Source organism: Periplaneta americana, chromosome 6 (genome assembly GCF_040183065.1).
Source record: "Periplaneta americana isolate PAMFEO1 chromosome 6, P.americana_PAMFEO1_priV1, whole genome shotgun sequence".
Lineage (NCBI taxonomy): Eukaryota > Metazoa > Arthropoda > Insecta > Blattodea > Blattidae > Periplaneta > Periplaneta americana.
In genome coordinates, this window is record NC_091122.1 from 132,186,812 (window position 1) to 132,204,104 (window position 17,293).

Here is a 17,293-nt window from a genome sequence, read left to right on the forward strand (position 1 = left end):
ACTATGTCGTAGATGAATATTACCCTCTTTAATCATTGGTATTTAAGTACCGTAGGTACTCTAAAAACAAGATATGCAGCCACCAATGTGTTTTTTTTTATAGGGAAGGGACTATCGAGATTGAATTTCTGGTATTTTTTTCTATGTTGCAGTAAGATGAAGTACAATGTTCGATAGGTTGATGTAATATGATTGCAGTAGTGTCATGATTATTCGTGTATTTTGTAGGTTAAGGACATGCAGTTTTGAATACTATGTAGGATGATTTTGAAAATTTGAAGTTAAAACATGTTTTTAATCATTAGTCTACAGTACATTAAAAACATTATTCACGAAATGGATTTCACTACGGATCGTCCTGGACAATGAACATCTCAGTTTATAGAGAGTTTACTGCAGGCGTGAACTTCGGAGACTCCTACAACTACTGCATATAATCTAAGCTAACGTAGCTCGCTGTCGAGGTTGCATATGTTTTTATTGATTTTTCTTTTCCCTTCTCTAAAATGAAACTGTAGCCAGCAATTCATTACTTGAAATAGTTACTTTCGAGGCGCAATTTAATTAGTCATTTTTTTTTATGATTTAAAGCATATATTCAAAATATTTCGGGACCTGAATGAAGACAAAAAGCTTTCCCTTCGTTTTTACATGTAGGAATATAACAAACATTTGGAATTTTGAGTTGTTTTTAAGAGTGTTTAATATACTAATACACTACGTATATCCTCAATGTTTACATACCGAAAAACAAATGCACACGCAAAGTGCAACCCTCAAAGTACACGTGCGCTATCTGTTGGGCTAGTTCAGGATATCCCTATTGAACTGTGTAATGCAACTTTAGTCCTGTTACAAACTACAGTGAGAATACGTTTGTCGAGCTATGGAAAATGCTTTCCTGTAAGACTGAGTAACGGTCGAAATAAGGCACAGCTGAAATTGGTCTCGCTCCCACAGGTAACTGACCTCATTGTAGCCTATAAAAGATGTTTAATATTGTTTAATATATTTCAGTAAATGTATCTTTATCCAGTGGCGAAGAGTGAGCTAAGTAAGGGAGTACAGCACGATAATTATTTAGTTCTGACAGTCGACGGCGATATGCGCCTGGGTCAGGCGAGTCCATATAGTTACGCCAAGGGGTGTTTGGGTTATTCACTCGCTTGCCTTGGGAGCGATCGGATGTCATGCGTGCGGTAGAGCGATATGTTTCCAGTACAATTAAGCTGTACTGCATTCATTTACCGACCGCTCGCCCTTATCTCTACTCCGGAACTCTCCCCACTTCTCCTATTACTTCCCCTCTATCGCGTCGCTGAGCTGTCAGGACTAAACAAGCGGTCTGTAGACAGATATTTATTATTTCATTTAACCTATTCCAATCATATTATTATGTATGGAATTTTGTCTTCGACGCATACAGATCTGTGTTCAATATTATATTAATGACTGCTGTTAAAACTAGGACATACCCTGTAACAACTTATAACCCTACGTGCACTCGTTTTATTTTTAAATATAGACTAAATAGGCAGCGGGAGAACTGCCAAATAGAATAGAAATCTTCTATATATAATTTGAACTGGTAATGGAAATTACCAGAAAACGGCTGAACGGATTTTAATGAATGACCCCTCATTTTGAAGCTTGGCATCCAAGGATTTTCAGAAAAATAGTAACTTTCGGTGAAACGTTAGTTTTCCTACATAATTTTCGTATTTTCTAAAATCCATCTTTCGTCAGTTTTGAGAACTAATTGCATTTCAGAATAAAATAAAAAAACGCACTACAATAAACAATAGGCTATTACACGAAGGCCATAACCTGCAGGATTGCTGATATATTTAGAGTTCAAATTCAATTGGTTATTAAAAATTTCAAGACTTACTAAAAATAATTTACAGGTCTCATTCTGCGGTGTGTAATTTTCTGAGTACAGCTATGTATTGGATATTAAAATCTACAGAACTTGAGGTGGTTTGACGACATTATTACCATTAGAAATGAAATATTATTATACTATAGTTAATGCCATGATGTTAATATCTATGTAACTACAAAATTTGCGTAAGATAATAATATTGTTATTAAAAATCAAATATTTTTATAGTTATTAATCAAGTAGGGTTGGATCTTTTTCATATACTTAATGGCGGTGTGGTGTAGATACTTATATGCGTCATTCTCTTTAGTATTGGCACGAGAGAGCGCAAAAATTACAGTTCCTAAAGAAAGACGATATTACTGATAAAATAAGAGACCTACAAAATATTTTAGTCTCTCGATCATTTCAGCAAGATCTCTTAGCAGGATAAAATGATTTTACCCTCTACATTTCAAGCTCTACATGCAGCAGCTATACCAAGATGCTATTTCTATTGTTCGAAAGCATAGCAAACCTGTCCTTTTTTTTGTAACTTTAACCTACAATCCACAATGACCTGGAGTAGCTATTGTTTTACTCCCAAATGAAAAACCCACTGATCGTCCTGACATTGTTACTTGCGTTTTCGCGTTGAAGCTGAAAAACTGAAGGTGGATAGGCTCAAGAAAAAGTGTTTGGCAATAAAAAAACCATTCAGAGGGAGTATGTTTCAATATTATGGAAGCAAATGACTTTCAAAATGTCTGGTATTTTTCATTGAAAATAAATCTGAAAAGTTTTTATTTGAACGTCTAATGAACTTAGTTTGCAGCATTTGCTGCACAAGCCACTAGTAGTAATATAATTCACTGTTATGTGGATTGAATAAGAGAAATAAGAAATAAATAGATTTCCTTACAACTCACCTTAAATAATATTCTTGTAAATCAGTTCAATCCGCCTGTTCTCGCGTCTTACACCACATTCGTACTGTACTCCAACCAGGAGAAAGTCTCAGGGGTATGAGACGCAGCGGGGTAATCCTGTGAAAGAATGTTGATGTCATAAGGTCACACACGTGAGTACACGTATCTCCATTGGCAAACTCTCAAAGCACAAACGATAACACTGATACACACATATTTATACAGAGGGTTGCCAGATATCCCGATTTCCATATAAAAATTCCGAGTCCCGCTTCGATTCGAGGCGGGACGCAAAAAGTCCCTCCTTTAGAAAATTAACATCACTTGTATAATTTTATCGTTACCCAGTAACTATTTTCTTCTAGGCCTAAATAATTACATTAAATTTAGATTAATTATCTTAACAATGTAGGTTTGAACATTGAAAAAAAAAAACGAATATTTTGGAAAGTGTAATGTTTTTGAAAGCGAATTCGATAGTAAATATGATATTTCTAAACATTTTAAAAAGAGACGTTCATCAGAAATGCATGGTACAAAAAATGGAAAGAAGGTTGTTGAAAATATAAGTTCAGTGATAAATATGTAGGCTGTATAAACTCTAAAAATGTATACTATTTGTCAAATGATGGGTTTTGAGCACTAATATGCTAAGTCACAAAATAAATATGAATTTAGATATCAAATGTTATGTCACTTTAATGAATTAGACTAGACGGCAGTTCGGAAGGCGGTCGGCTGCTATATGCGCCGTAGCATTTCTGGCATGTGACGTCACATGCTTGTACAGCAGAACTATTCGGAATCAGTCTGTAACAAGTACTTCCCAAGTTCGTTTGAATAAGTAAAACTAACATTTACTGTGTGTGTATAAGATAAATAAATGGAAGAAGAGACTGTAAGAAACAAGTATTGCACAGGCAGGTGCGGAAAATATTGTTTAAGGTGTATAATTATTTTAAAAACGTTGACGAGCACAACGCTGCCGGCCATCTTGATGCTGCTGCAACGTTGCCAACGTGCAAGAAACGACTGCAGAAGCATGTGGTGTGGGATTGAGAACCCTGCAAAGAATATTGTTAGTGAAAGAAACAGGGTTTGTTTGGTGTCATGCTTACAGTAATCAACCGCTAATATCATTATTGTCTTTTGATAATTTAAATTCTCTCCTGCGCTATTTGCATCGCATGTGCCCGTGAAGTACGATGTGGCAATGTTGTACGCTGCCTTACCCTCTATCTGTCTCTCTCGACGCAAACGCTAGCAGACTACCGCCTTCCGAATTGCCATCGACTCTAATAAATATACGAATTTAAATATTTTGTCACATGTGTTACATCTTTTAGAATTTGTGCTTTACAATTAATAATAAACACCTGGTAAAATCTATGAGACAGAATTAAGTTATCAAGACAATAATTTTGCATAACATTATTGTCACAAGCCCTTCAGAAAGACGCCGGAGAAACGTGATGTAAAAGTACAAAATTATATCGATCTGGATGTAAGTTAGATAAACACTGTTTTGTACTTGGAAACCTGTACCTACAATATGTTTTTTATTAAAATTGCAATTTTGAGATTCATATCAGTCATTTCGACTGCATATAGAGGGACAATTTTTATTCCCCTTTTATGAAGAAATGATGTCCCTCCTTGGTATATCTAAAATCTGGCAACCCTGTTTATACTACCCTAGTTACAAAATTAGATCACGGTTAATCTCCTGGTTTTTCAATCCCTCCATCTACAGGAAATAACATATGCAGGAGAGCGCATGTTTTTTAATAGTATATTATGCAACGAGCCTATAATGAAGGTAATTAAGAAGTGAGTATGGATATTTATGAAACGAGCGCAAGCGAGTTTCATAATTTTCATACGAGCTTCTTAATTACCATTATAGGCGAGTTTCATACGACTTTTTATGCTCGACCATATTTCTAACTTGTTAATTTTATTGTATCTGACCTGGAGCAATGTCTCGTATGTTGTGAGATGTGCGCAGACGCGAAAGTATTGATTTTTTCCGAGGAACAGATGTGCACATTGACCTTGCTAGGCCATAAGAACCTACAGAGATAACATTGAAATATAATTAGACATTGAAAAACGAGATGACAAATTGAATTTATTTGAATATTATTTACAATTAACGCTAATTATTATAGTAACAGAACATAACCTTCTGCAACAGTATTGGATTTCCAGCCTTCGTGACTTTTCGCTAATTCTCTTTCGATTGCATATCCGAGAATAATCGATACTTGCGGTTTTATAACGGTAGAAAGCTGACCTGTCATTGGCTGAACAGTTGTAACCTGAGTAGTCATTGGCTGAAATACCTGACCTTTAATGAGTAGGTGTACTTTAATGACATGCATTAAAGGTCTGCTACCAGGTGTATAATTACTACATTTCGGCATGGTCGAGCATAAACTAACATAACAGTAATATTATCTATCTACTTCGCTTCAATAGATGACGCAATAGTAAGCACATTCCTTTCACGGTTAATCTCCTGGTTGCAGAACAGTAACTTTGAAACTCTCGTTTCCGTTATAATACCGTAACTAATATTGACGGGCAAGAAAAGGCATGTACTTGAAAGCTTTGATGGTATCATTTATTTGTTGCAAGTTTGCTATACTTTATATTTGAATATTATTATATCATTATTTTATTTTGGATGTATCTTTGTAATAAAGTAAATTCAAATTAATTACATTAAAAGCATGCCTGAGATAGTAGCCAATAAGAGCACCTTTATTACTGAGATTCAAATACTAGCCAATGAGAGCAAGAAGAAACGCTGGTGTAACTGTCTACTGGGCGGAGAAATCTCGCTAGAGAAAAGTCATAGTTTCATAGCCAGATAGCGTTAGTGTTGCTCTGTCTGAAAGCTTTGAAATTCAAAGGGAAAACAGACAGACCGGTTAGCTTGGTCTACTTTCGACTACTATAGCAAAGTGCTTATAGTCATTGGCGAAAAGAGAACAGTTTCCTTGGGGTGGGGTGGGGGGGACAAAGCAAAACCATAGAATCCCCATGTAACGAGGTTATGGGGGACGTCATTTATCTCATCCCCCCCGTTATAGCTTGACCGTAGTATAGTATATCGGAATATGATTATTTAATAAAGGTATTTTCGAGGGCATATTTCTTACAGTGTTACATCCATATCGCGATGTTTCGGACAGAGTTGTATAAGGCTTGAACTGTAGGTTTGCTACAAATTATAATAGGGCATAACTTAAAACAATCTCCCTCTTTTCTCTCTCGTACAGAAACACATGCATATGTCAATAAAACTACGTAACAGTACTAACAGAAACTTTTGTTTTATATAAAGTTTACATTCCTGAAAATATCACATGAAATGTAAACTCTAATTTCATTATTATATTTAATCTCGTCTTTATGTTTACACATTATACCGGGATCACTTTTCCTTTTTCTGCATTGTTGTGCAGTATATTATTCATATTTCTCCAAGCGGCGGCCTGAACATCTGCAGACTTGTACAGGCTGTTACAAAAGAAACATTACGGTGCTTCCATTCCTCAAGTGAGGTACAGAAATTCTTATAGATTCAGAAATTTAAAATAAATATTGCAGTCCAGGCACATGATCTGAAGACATTAAATTCATCAATTTAAGAACAGAAACTTAATCATAAACAAAAGCAAGAAAGATCTTTTGAATTCAATATTTTCTAACGTTAGAAGAAAAAAAAATCAGACAAGTTTGGGGGGGGGGCAGTCATGTATTTGGGAATAATTAATATTGTAAAGGAATAATACAGGGACATCATTTTATTTTTATTTCAATTTTTATTGTACCCGAGTTTTTTAATGTACTTCACTCCCACCTCCTCTACTAGTAAACTTCCAATCATCCTCCACACAGAACCAAGGCCGCGTATGCAGTCAGAGTGCCTTACGGTGATACTAAACAGTACTGTGTTAGTGAGTATAGTACGTTCCATAAATATATTCGCGTTTTTCAGTGATGCAAGAGTTTTCAATATTGAATCATATTTTCGTACAGGTACTGTCATCCGTTTGCCTACGACTCATCCCGATTTTCCCCACCTACTTCTGCTCGCCTCTCTGTAAAGGGTAATGGCTGGGCTGTCTTAGCTCTTTTCTGAAAACATTAATTTCTGTTAGGAATTGGGCGAATACGTAATATTATACAACTGTTTAAAATTAACTTAAACAAAAGGACCTCCTTCCTTTCTACGACCCTGCGACGTAACTACTTGGATGGAAAGTAGATAGCATATGTAAGTAATTCGTCCACACCTGTGGAGTAACGGTTAGCACGTCTAGCCGCGAAACCAGGTGGCCCGGGTTCGATTCCCGGTCGGGGCAAGTTACCTGGTTGAGGTTTTTTCCGGGGTTTTCCCTCAACCCAATATGAGCAAATGCTAGGTAACTTTCGGTGTTGGACCCCGGACTCATTTCACCGGCATTATCACCTTCATCTCATTCAGAGGCTAAATAACCTAAGATGTTGATAAAGCGTCGTAAAATAACTTACTAAAAAAATGTAAGTAATTTTATCTTTTCGAATCGGGCAGAAGTGAAGATTGAATTTACAGTACGTCAGGTAATCTTTTATAGATTAAGTACAGAATTATTTCTACATGGGTTACTAGTACGAAGGACGGAACTGGTAATTGGAATTAGCTACAATAGTGCGATAACATGCACAAAAGAACTGAAGCCTGTAACTTCATTCTCTAAATTGTACGCTAATGTGCAGTAGATAGTATAATATACACTGCATAATGAATATGTCCGAATGGACAGCTCAGATCATGAGTAAAAACACTCATTGTTAATACTATACTGTATTTTGATTAAACAAAAACCTAATGAAAATGATCAAACTCAAAATCGCGATAATTCCTAGTTTACGTAAGTGGATGAACTACTTTTCTTCCCTCCTATACAAAGTAAAGTGATTTGTTTGTATTTTACGCTAGTATCACCGAACTCCACTCGTAGAAGGGGGTAGCAAAGGTATAGCCAAGTTAATATTAGAAATGTTAGTAAAAATAAAATGATGTCTCTGTACTTGAATTAACTAGAAAATATTTCGTTCACAAAATATTAGGGTACACGCTGTCTAGGCCTACCCTGTTTCCCCTGACGCTTCGCCCGTCTTTAATTTCGAATGGCTTTTCCATTGCATATGTGGGCAAAATGTGATGGCTTCTGAAAATAAGGGACTGGCTCCTGAAAAATTTTTAGTTTTGTCTATCCCTGGTAAACATGATCTTTTATTGCATATCATTATCATTATTATTATTATTATTATTATTATTATTGAATTTCCAAGTTTATAGACCCTATTTTACCCGAAGGTATTTTTATTGCATATAAGTTGCCTTTAAGTAAACACTTTGTTACTGTTATTAAATTCATGTAGTGTTTTGTACATGGGATTATACCTGTTGTTCACCGGCTTATACACGAATAAACAAACGTAAACACAGAGTACTAGAGCGTGCGGGAAGACTGCTGAAAGCGTCGTGAAATGTTGACTCACAACCTGCTGTCCGTGTCCGGACCAAGCGAAGCTAAACGACATTTCGTACAAGTTGAGAGGGGATGCGAAAGCATTTCCTTCCCCTTCTACTTGCCCTGAGTTCGTCATTATAACAGGGCGGTAGCTGTTACCTCTTATACCTGTACCCCCCAAGTTGTACACAACAGAAAATAAAATATTATATAAAGTACATAAGTGAATATAAAATACATTGACACAGATGTTTGACAGTTACATGGACGAGTATATTTTAGTGTCTTTTTACAATATTTTCAACTAATAATTATAGTAAGAAATGTTAGTTTGTATTATAAAGTCGGGGGTGGGGGTATGACACAGTACAATCGATGTACATCTTGACTTGTATTCAAAGTAACCAAACGAAGGACTCTAGTCACAGCTGAAGCAGGGGCCAGATAGGTGGTTTTTAATATTCTGAGGAAGGGCTCTGTAGTGGGACTTCACCGTAACTTTAGGCCTAAGTCTACATGACGGATTCGACATATAAAACCAAATAGCTGTGTCACGGTATTTATATATATAAAAAAAAGCGGAGGTTCGGTTTTCGAAAAAAACATTTTTAATTAAAGGAGTGGTAAGACACAATAAGGCCATTCAAGGCGCTGTGCCAGTCTTCTACAAAAGGAAAAAAATAAACTCCGAGGATCTAAGTCGTTTTATATCTTAAATGCGAAGTAAAAAATTTTAGCAAAAGAAACTGCGAGTTAACTTGTGACTGATTTGCCCTTCTGATACTATAACAGCGAGTTTCTTAAGGTTAGTGTAATTTAACGCTGAATTCTAACTAACTTATTTCTTCAGGTTTGACCAACTACTTGAGATGAAAATAGATTTAAGTACTAATTAAATGTTGCTTTAATTTCAGTATTCACAGCCGCAATGGGAAGCCTGTTGAGTTCTCTAATGGGAGGAGCCTCGAATCCGGCTTTGGACGTTCCTGATCCTGCCACTGGCCTTACACCACGTGAGAAGATGGCCGTAAAGCGCAACTGGGAGCTTGTAAAGGCGGACATTAAACAGAATGGTATCGACCTCCTCGTAATGTAAGTCTACTCAAATTTCATGTAGTGTGTGTAGAAAGTCTGCGTGACGTCCATTTCTCCCAATTTATTGCACGCTCATTTCTCTCAAGTAACTCTAAAATTAATCGCCAATCCTGCTAATCGCTTTCAATAAGATTGAGATTTTTTTTCTTCTGCACTATTTTCTTGCAATCTATAGAAACTGAACCTCTTAGACAAGGCCTGCACAAGGTTTGCGCTCTCCGAGCCGGCTCACAGCTCATGAGCGGAATGCAGATATTAGCTGCGCTCTGTAGAAGGGTGGACTGGAAGAAGGGGTGATCTCGTACAAAATGCACACAAAAGGAACTATTATGAGAGTTTATAAAATGAATTCCCGTTTAGTGTTTGCAAAACTATCTTGGACTATTATTAATTAATAAAGAAATATCTATTGTACAGAAATAATAGAAATTCTATAGCTACTTAAATGTACAATATCATTTTGTTATACTTTTATTTATCAGTACATCAAAACGAGGTTTTATGCTGTTGGCAACTGAAAGGAACAGTAGCCTACTGATCTTAATCAAACTTCAGTTACAGATGTTCGATGTCTGCCTTTATTAAAGTTGATTATAGAAAACAGTTGCTCACAAATATAAATGTTGAGCCAAACATAGCAATAATTTTCACAGCCAGCCTGTGTAGTCGTGGATATTATTGCTAATGTTTAATCTTGTAAAACTCAACCAGGCTAGTAGTATTATTCAAAAGATTATTATTATTTAGTCGGTTATTTTACGACGCTTTATCAACATCTTAGGTTATTTAGCGTCTGAATGAGATGGTGATAATGCCGGTGAAATGAATCCGGGGTCCAACACCGAAAGTTACCTAGCATTCGCTCATATTGGGTTGAGGGAAAACCCCGGAAAAAACCGGGCCACCTGGTTTCGCGACCAGACGCGCTAACCGTTACTCCACAGGTGTGGACTATATATTCAAACGATCTTTAGCCCTTGGGTCACATTGAAGATCAATAAGTTCGAGCTGTAAATCGTTAAATGTTAAATGTTATGTTCCGTCTTTTAGATTCCTCCATACTGTACTGTAGCAATAGGTAAACGCGAAACAGTTACTTGAGAATAGGCCTACACACTGCACTCCACTAGATAACTGAGTGGTCGTTTCCCTCTCCTCTAGTCTGTCATTCTGACGTATCTTCCTCTCCGTTTCGGCGAGCGGTAAGCAAGGCTCTCCCGCTCCGAAGGAGCGCGCGCGCTCGTTGAGCGCTGTTTGTGCAGGTCCATGGATAAATATATAATTTTATCTATGGCAGGTATTTAGACGAGACAGAGATACAATAGCAGTAACTGGTCCCACCAACCCTCTCGAGCGACTTACCAGTTTGGAGCTGGTTTGTAGGCATGTCGCCATACATCATTCAAATACATTTACGTCGAGCGTTTGTTTACCTCGCATGTTAATTTAATTACATTATTTAATAATTATATGCGTTATTAAGAGTACTTTATTATGATCAGTCAGTCTGTGTTATTCTAGTCACAAAATTAACCTAATAAACACCCTTTGATGTTTTGATTTATAGTAAATAAATATATAAAGCAAAACTTCTTGGTATTCATAATAATTTCGCTACGTACCTTAATACTACAACAAGGTAACTGCACTTTAGCTGAAAATGAATTGTCTAAATTTCCAAAATACTTGAGTTAAGCTTTATCATATGGTAGAAGTACAACTATACAGGGTGATTCACGAGGATTTACAGTCACTTAAGGAGCTTATTTTCGAAGACATTCTAAGCAAAAATCTCATAAACATGCGTCCTAATCTCAATATTTTCAGAGTTATACTAATTTGAAGTTCATAGTAAAATACTTTTTTTTATTTTGATTTAATATTACAAAAAAATATTACAAATAGAGCATGAACTATTCAAAAGTGTCATTTCATTAATTGGCTTATTCTGAGGCTAAAAATGTGTTGTTAATTGCTTTGTACAGATTTTGTTTTTCAATTTTTAACTAAAAAAGACATAATTCTTATAAAAAATACTCACTTATCGCAAAAATTGTTACAAATCAATTGTTATTGGACAGACATCTATGGAATCCGTTTCACAATACAATTTGATACAAAACACTTTCATTCAAGGAGAAATACAGATTTATTTACAACTGTAACACAATATCATACATTCTACCCTTAAGTTTCTTAATATAATAATAATAATAATAATAATAATAATAATAATAATAATAATAATAATAATAATTTATTTAACCTGGCAGAGTTAAGGCCGTACGGCCTTCTCTAACACTCAACCAGGAGTAAAGACTGCGTTACAAAAACACTACAAATTTACAAATTACACTACAATTTTACACACAAAACTGAATAAGATAATAATAATAATAATAAAAAATAAACAACAAATAAGAAGAAATCAGACATAATATATAACATACAGAAAGAAAGAAAAAAGCATAATAATATGTGAACAGCAGGTAAAAATAAATGAGGCATACAAAAAAAGACAATTATTCATAATAATAATAATAGTAATAATAGTAATAATAATAATAATAATAATAATAATAATAGTAATAATGATGATGATAATAATAATAATGATAATAATAATACTAATAGTAGTAATAAAATAGTGCAGTACAAAGTATACAGTGAATACAATATTTCTAAGTACACACAATAAGGAAAATTAAGATTATATATAGCTCAACTTATCACATTAGAGATATAACATTATCGGAAAATATGAAAACAAAAATATAAAATAAGTTGAATATCGTTAGAACATAAAAAAAAAGATTGCAGTTATCTGCTAGATTATATAAATATAAGTTTTTGCTAGAAGTAGGTATATTTATTAGGCCTTATGTTTTTGAAAACGTCAATTTTACAATATGCACTCCAAAAACAAGTCTCAAAAGTATCTAAACAGTCAATAATAGATTTTATCATTCTGTTAAATACTTCTAATTTCAAAATAAACATTAAAATTCAGCTTCCTGTAAAATTATGAAATTTGCAGTTATCTAGTTGTAGTATTAAGGTAGAGATTTTAATACAGACCACATTTGCAAAACTCAAGATCCTCTAACAAATGGATTTAGGATAATTTCATCAAAATGTATCCTTTTGATTATTAGAATCAACAATGCAGAAACAATTGAATAATATGACGTTTAGAGCAAAATTTGTTCAGTTGAAGCAAAGAACTAATAAGAGAAAAAAAAATATTGCTCGAGGACAAAGAGAACGCAATGGCAACATAAACAATAGAGTAGATAATAATATATCAGTTTGCTGGGAATCAAATAAGTCTAAATTGAAAAGCAGCACATTTCCAGGCGTTTCGGCCCTTCTATTGTTAAACCTCGCCTCTAGTAATGCTATGCTGCTTCCAATCCAAAAAATTTAACACAGTAGGAGGCGTATGCTTTCGGTCTTCATTCCCTTCAAAATTATCAGTGCTTCTTCAGTGGAACTTTTGTCTAAGGAGTGAGATAAACGGCCAATTATCTATGAGTTCACAATATTTTATCATTAATTCCTTCCCTACAGTATCACAACCATTTTGCAGGGATAAGCATTAGTTTATCTATCCTCTGTCGTCACTATTGATTCCGATTCCGCCTAATTTTTTATAACCAATACCGATATTTATTTCTTTTTATTTGTACCTGACTTTATTGTGTCTACGAATGTACGAATTTTAAAAGGATATTTTGACATGATTTTCTAATGTCAGTTGGAACACAATTCATAATGTAGCAGCAAAGGAAGATCTTAATATATTTTTCAGTTCGCAAATCAATAGCTACGTAGGCTACTGTAGACTATATTGTAATACGATATATCTATATCACGCAGGTTCTTCGAAGCGAATCCAGGTTATCAGAAGTACTTCAGGGGCTTCAGAGATGTCCCACTAAAGGAGCTGCACACCAACCCCAGGTTCCACGCGCACTGTATGAGCGTTATGTACGCTCTGACAAGTGTTGTAGACAACCTGGACGACACAGGGTGCCTTGTGGAGATGCTCACGAAGCTGGGAGAAAACCACCATCGACATGGCATTAGCAGAGAGGAATTTATTGTGAGTAAATATTATCACAATCTTAAATAATTAGTACTCATTGTCCTTTTCGCTCTGAGTTGTGCGAGAAATTTAACTATTCATTTAAAATACATAGATTTAAACTCTTTAAGTTCTATATTCTACCTTAGTATGTCTTGCTGCGAGCACCATTCGTAGCTCTGTAGATATCAAAATACAAGTTAAGATGTACTTCACATATCCTCACAAGAAGAAATCCACGAGTGTGAATGACTATAAAATACAACTATGTATCAAACTGCATCACACATTCATTTTTGGAGTAACACGATCTTACTAATTTGGTTGCTGCAAGCCATATATTTTGCAACAGCCATTTATGTAAAACTTAGTTCGAAAATTAAACGTTTTAAGTAGTCTCTCTAATTATCAAATTAATTTAGGACGTGATTCGCAAATTTGACACGTTTGGAACGATCTTAAGCTTTTAATTCATATTTAAATAGGATTTTTAAGTGAGAGATTGTACCCTTTCTCTAGTTAATCGAAACAGAAGTTTCTTGCAACAGGACAATGCGAGATCCTATACCGCTCGAACAACTATATAAGAAATCCAGGAACTGGGGGAATCGAACTGCTACCACATCCGGCATATAGACCTTGATCCTGAACGTTCACACTATCCCCTGTTTCGATCCATGGCCCATTTCCTGCGTGGAAGGTGTTTCCAAAGCTTGGAAGCCGTTGAAATGGATATCACCAAATTCTTCGCATCAAAAATCAGAAATTTGTACTGTAGCGGGATAACAAACCTCGCTGGAAGATGACTCAAGAATCTAATGGCCTTTACTTTGACGTTGAATACAAAAATCTGATCAATAGTCGTTCTATTACGCCTAAAACCATATTAATGATCCCCAATAATTTCATCTGCATAAGGAGTTAATCTTCTAAAACAATAATGGACAAAATTTTGTAACAGTACATAATACTCTGAAAAATAAAACAAGAAAAGAAACGAGACTTAAATTGTACAATATATATATATATATATATATATATATATATATATATATATATATTGTATGGCTATTTCTACATTACTCTACGGACGCGAATCTTGGGTACCGTACTCCCAAACAAACTGAAAAGCAGAATACAAAGTTTCGTATTGCATTATTTTAGAAGAATAAAAAGTTGTACCAGATAAATATAAGAAATGAGGACATACGCAGAATTAAATATTTTTTCTATAAGTGACAAAATGAGATACCAGAACCATACATTGCAACATATACAAAGAATGGATAAAATGAGAATATCTTAAGTAGCATTCCACTACAAACCACAAGGGAATAGAGACATAGGAAAGCCAAAAAAGAGTTGGAGAGAGCAACTGTGAGACGGAAGAGGCATGAAGTGAAAAAGAAGAAGAAGAAGATATAAACTTGTGTAATTCGCGAAACAGGATAATAAAGTAACTGAACTATTATGGAAACTTGTAATAAGAAAGTATGTGTCATCTTTGTGACGTCATTAGTCTCATTATTCCAGACATGTTTTCCGTATACCTAAGTACAGGGACATCATTTTATGTTTATTAACATTTCTAATATTAACCTGGCTATACCTTTTGGATCAACGATTAAGAACCGGAAACACCGTTTACTACCCCTTCCACGACTGGAGTTCGATGATACTGGCGTAATATACAAAACAATCACTTTACTACATATAGGAGAGAAGAAAAGTAGTTCATCCATTTACGTAAACTAGGAAATATCGCGATTTTGAGTTTGATAATTTTCATTACGTTTTTGTTTAATCAAAATACAGTACAGTATTAACAATGAGTGTTTTTACTCACGAACTGAGCTTTCCATGCGGACGTATTCATTATGCAGTGTATATTATACTGTCTACAGCACATTAGTACAATATAGAGAATGAAAGTTAAATTGAAAAATAATCATAATATGGATATTTAAACACATTTTTGAAAATGGTGGCCGTTCATTTCGATACATGCTTCAGTTCTAATGTGCATATTATGGCACTATAGACTATTGTACGTAATTCCAATTACCAGGTTCGTACTTCGTATCAGTAACTAATGTTGAAATAATTCTGTACCTACTCTATAAAAGAGTACCTTACGTACTGTAAATTCAATCTTCACTTCTGCCCGATCCGAAAAGATAGAATTACTGAGACATGCTATCTACTGTCCGTCCAAGTGATTACGTCGCAGCGTCGTAGAAAGGGAGGAAATCACGTGACAGTTAATTACTTAACGAGGCCCTTTTATTTAAGTTATTTTAAACAGTTGTATAATATTACGTAAACGTCGAATTCCTAACAGAAATTAATCTTTTCTGAAAAGAGCTAAGACAGCCCAACTTTTACAGAGGGGCGTGCAGAAGCAGGTGGGGGGAAATCGGGATGCGACGGTAGGCAAACGGACAGTACCTGTGCGAAAATATGATTCAATATTGAAAGCTTTTTCGTCACTGGAAAACGCGAACATATTTCTGGAACGTACTATACTCACTAACTCGGTGCTCTTTACTATATGCGGCCTTGATTCTGTCTGGAGGAAAGTTGGAACTTCATTAATAGAAGGGGTGGGAGTGAAGTACATTCAAAAACTCGGGTACAATAAAAATTGAAGTAAAAATAAAATGATGTCCCTGTACAAAGAATGGATAAAATGAGAATATCTTAAGTATCATTCCACTACAAACCACAAGGGAATAGAGACGTAGGAAAGCTAAAAAAGAGATGGAGAGAGCAACTGTGAGACGGAAGAGGCGTGAAGTGAAAAAGAAGAAGAAGAAATAAACTTGTGTAATTAGCGAAACAGGATAATGAAGTAACTGAACTATTATGGAAACTTGTAATAAGAAAGTATGTGTCATCTTTGTGACGTCATTAGTCTCATTATTCCTGGCATGTTTTCCGTATACTCAAGTATAAGACAAGTTTTGCATAATTCTAATTTGAAAAGTTTTATTTCTTTGCGAAATTAATTGGATATCGTTTTGTTTACAGAATCTCAAAACAACCGTTCTGAAAGTTCTGAAGAAGAAGCTAGGTTCCAAGTACACAGCCGACGATGAGGCCGCCTGGAATAAGACTCTGGACGTTGCGTACTCCGTCATCTTCAAAGGACTGGACAAGGCCAAAGAAGCCAAATCGTAAATCTTCGCTACTTAAACCCCCCCGAGAATGACGACGGCCATTTTATACTTTTAAACTGGACGATGATACTATGTGATATTTTAATAAGTTCTTATAGTAATATTCCAAAGATTGTAGTCTTTGTTTTAATGACACATGAACACTTACTATATCTTAACAATGTGTCCTAATTGTGAAGGCGCGTTCATTTCAGTGTAATAGACAACTGCTATAATGTTAACAGCTACGAAGGAAATGAAACGCAATCATATTTGAGGGACATTGTTTTGTACTAAACTCAGGAGTCGTGAAGAAGGGACTGTAAATGTTTATAATATAATGATTTATTTCATGAGTACAATGTATTTGTAATAAACACATCTTTGTCGTATTTTATAGGAGCGCTCGTGAGCTTTCATTTCAATAGGGGCAAAACATTTCCTTGTTATCCATGGTGTTAATTTTTAAAGTGATATTCTGTGCTTGAGCCATTGGTGGCTCAGTGGTAATAGTCAAGTCATATGTGTGGTGGACAAAATCAGGGTTCCTGAGGATTTCTCTCGGGGTTCTTCCTGTTTCTCTCCATGATTCCACCATCATTCTTAATTTCAATATAAATTACCACCAT

The 17,293-nt window shown here is 35.1% G+C and overlaps 1 protein-coding gene across 3 annotated transcripts in view; it reads left to right on the forward strand.

Moving 5' to 3' along the window:
* The window catches only part of glob1 (globin 1), a 59,839-nt gene extending 42,772 nt beyond the window's left edge, over positions 1 to 17,067 (forward strand). For 2 of the 3 annotated variants that reach the window (XM_069828963.1, XM_069828964.1), the window contains exons 2-4: positions 9,239 to 9,416; positions 13,299 to 13,524; positions 16,537 to 17,067. In XM_069828963.1, the coding sequence (XP_069685064.1) occupies positions 9,253 to 9,416; positions 13,299 to 13,524; positions 16,537 to 16,686 (540 nt within the window). In that variant the 5' untranslated portion in view covers positions 9,239 to 9,252 and the 3' untranslated portion in view covers positions 16,687 to 17,067. Of the gene's footprint in view, positions 1 to 8,818; positions 9,130 to 9,238; positions 9,417 to 13,298; positions 13,525 to 16,536 lie in introns of those variants that run through there. The other variant, XM_069828965.1, reaches the window with a different exon arrangement.
* The last annotated feature ends 226 nt before the right edge of the window (positions 17,068 to 17,293 follow it).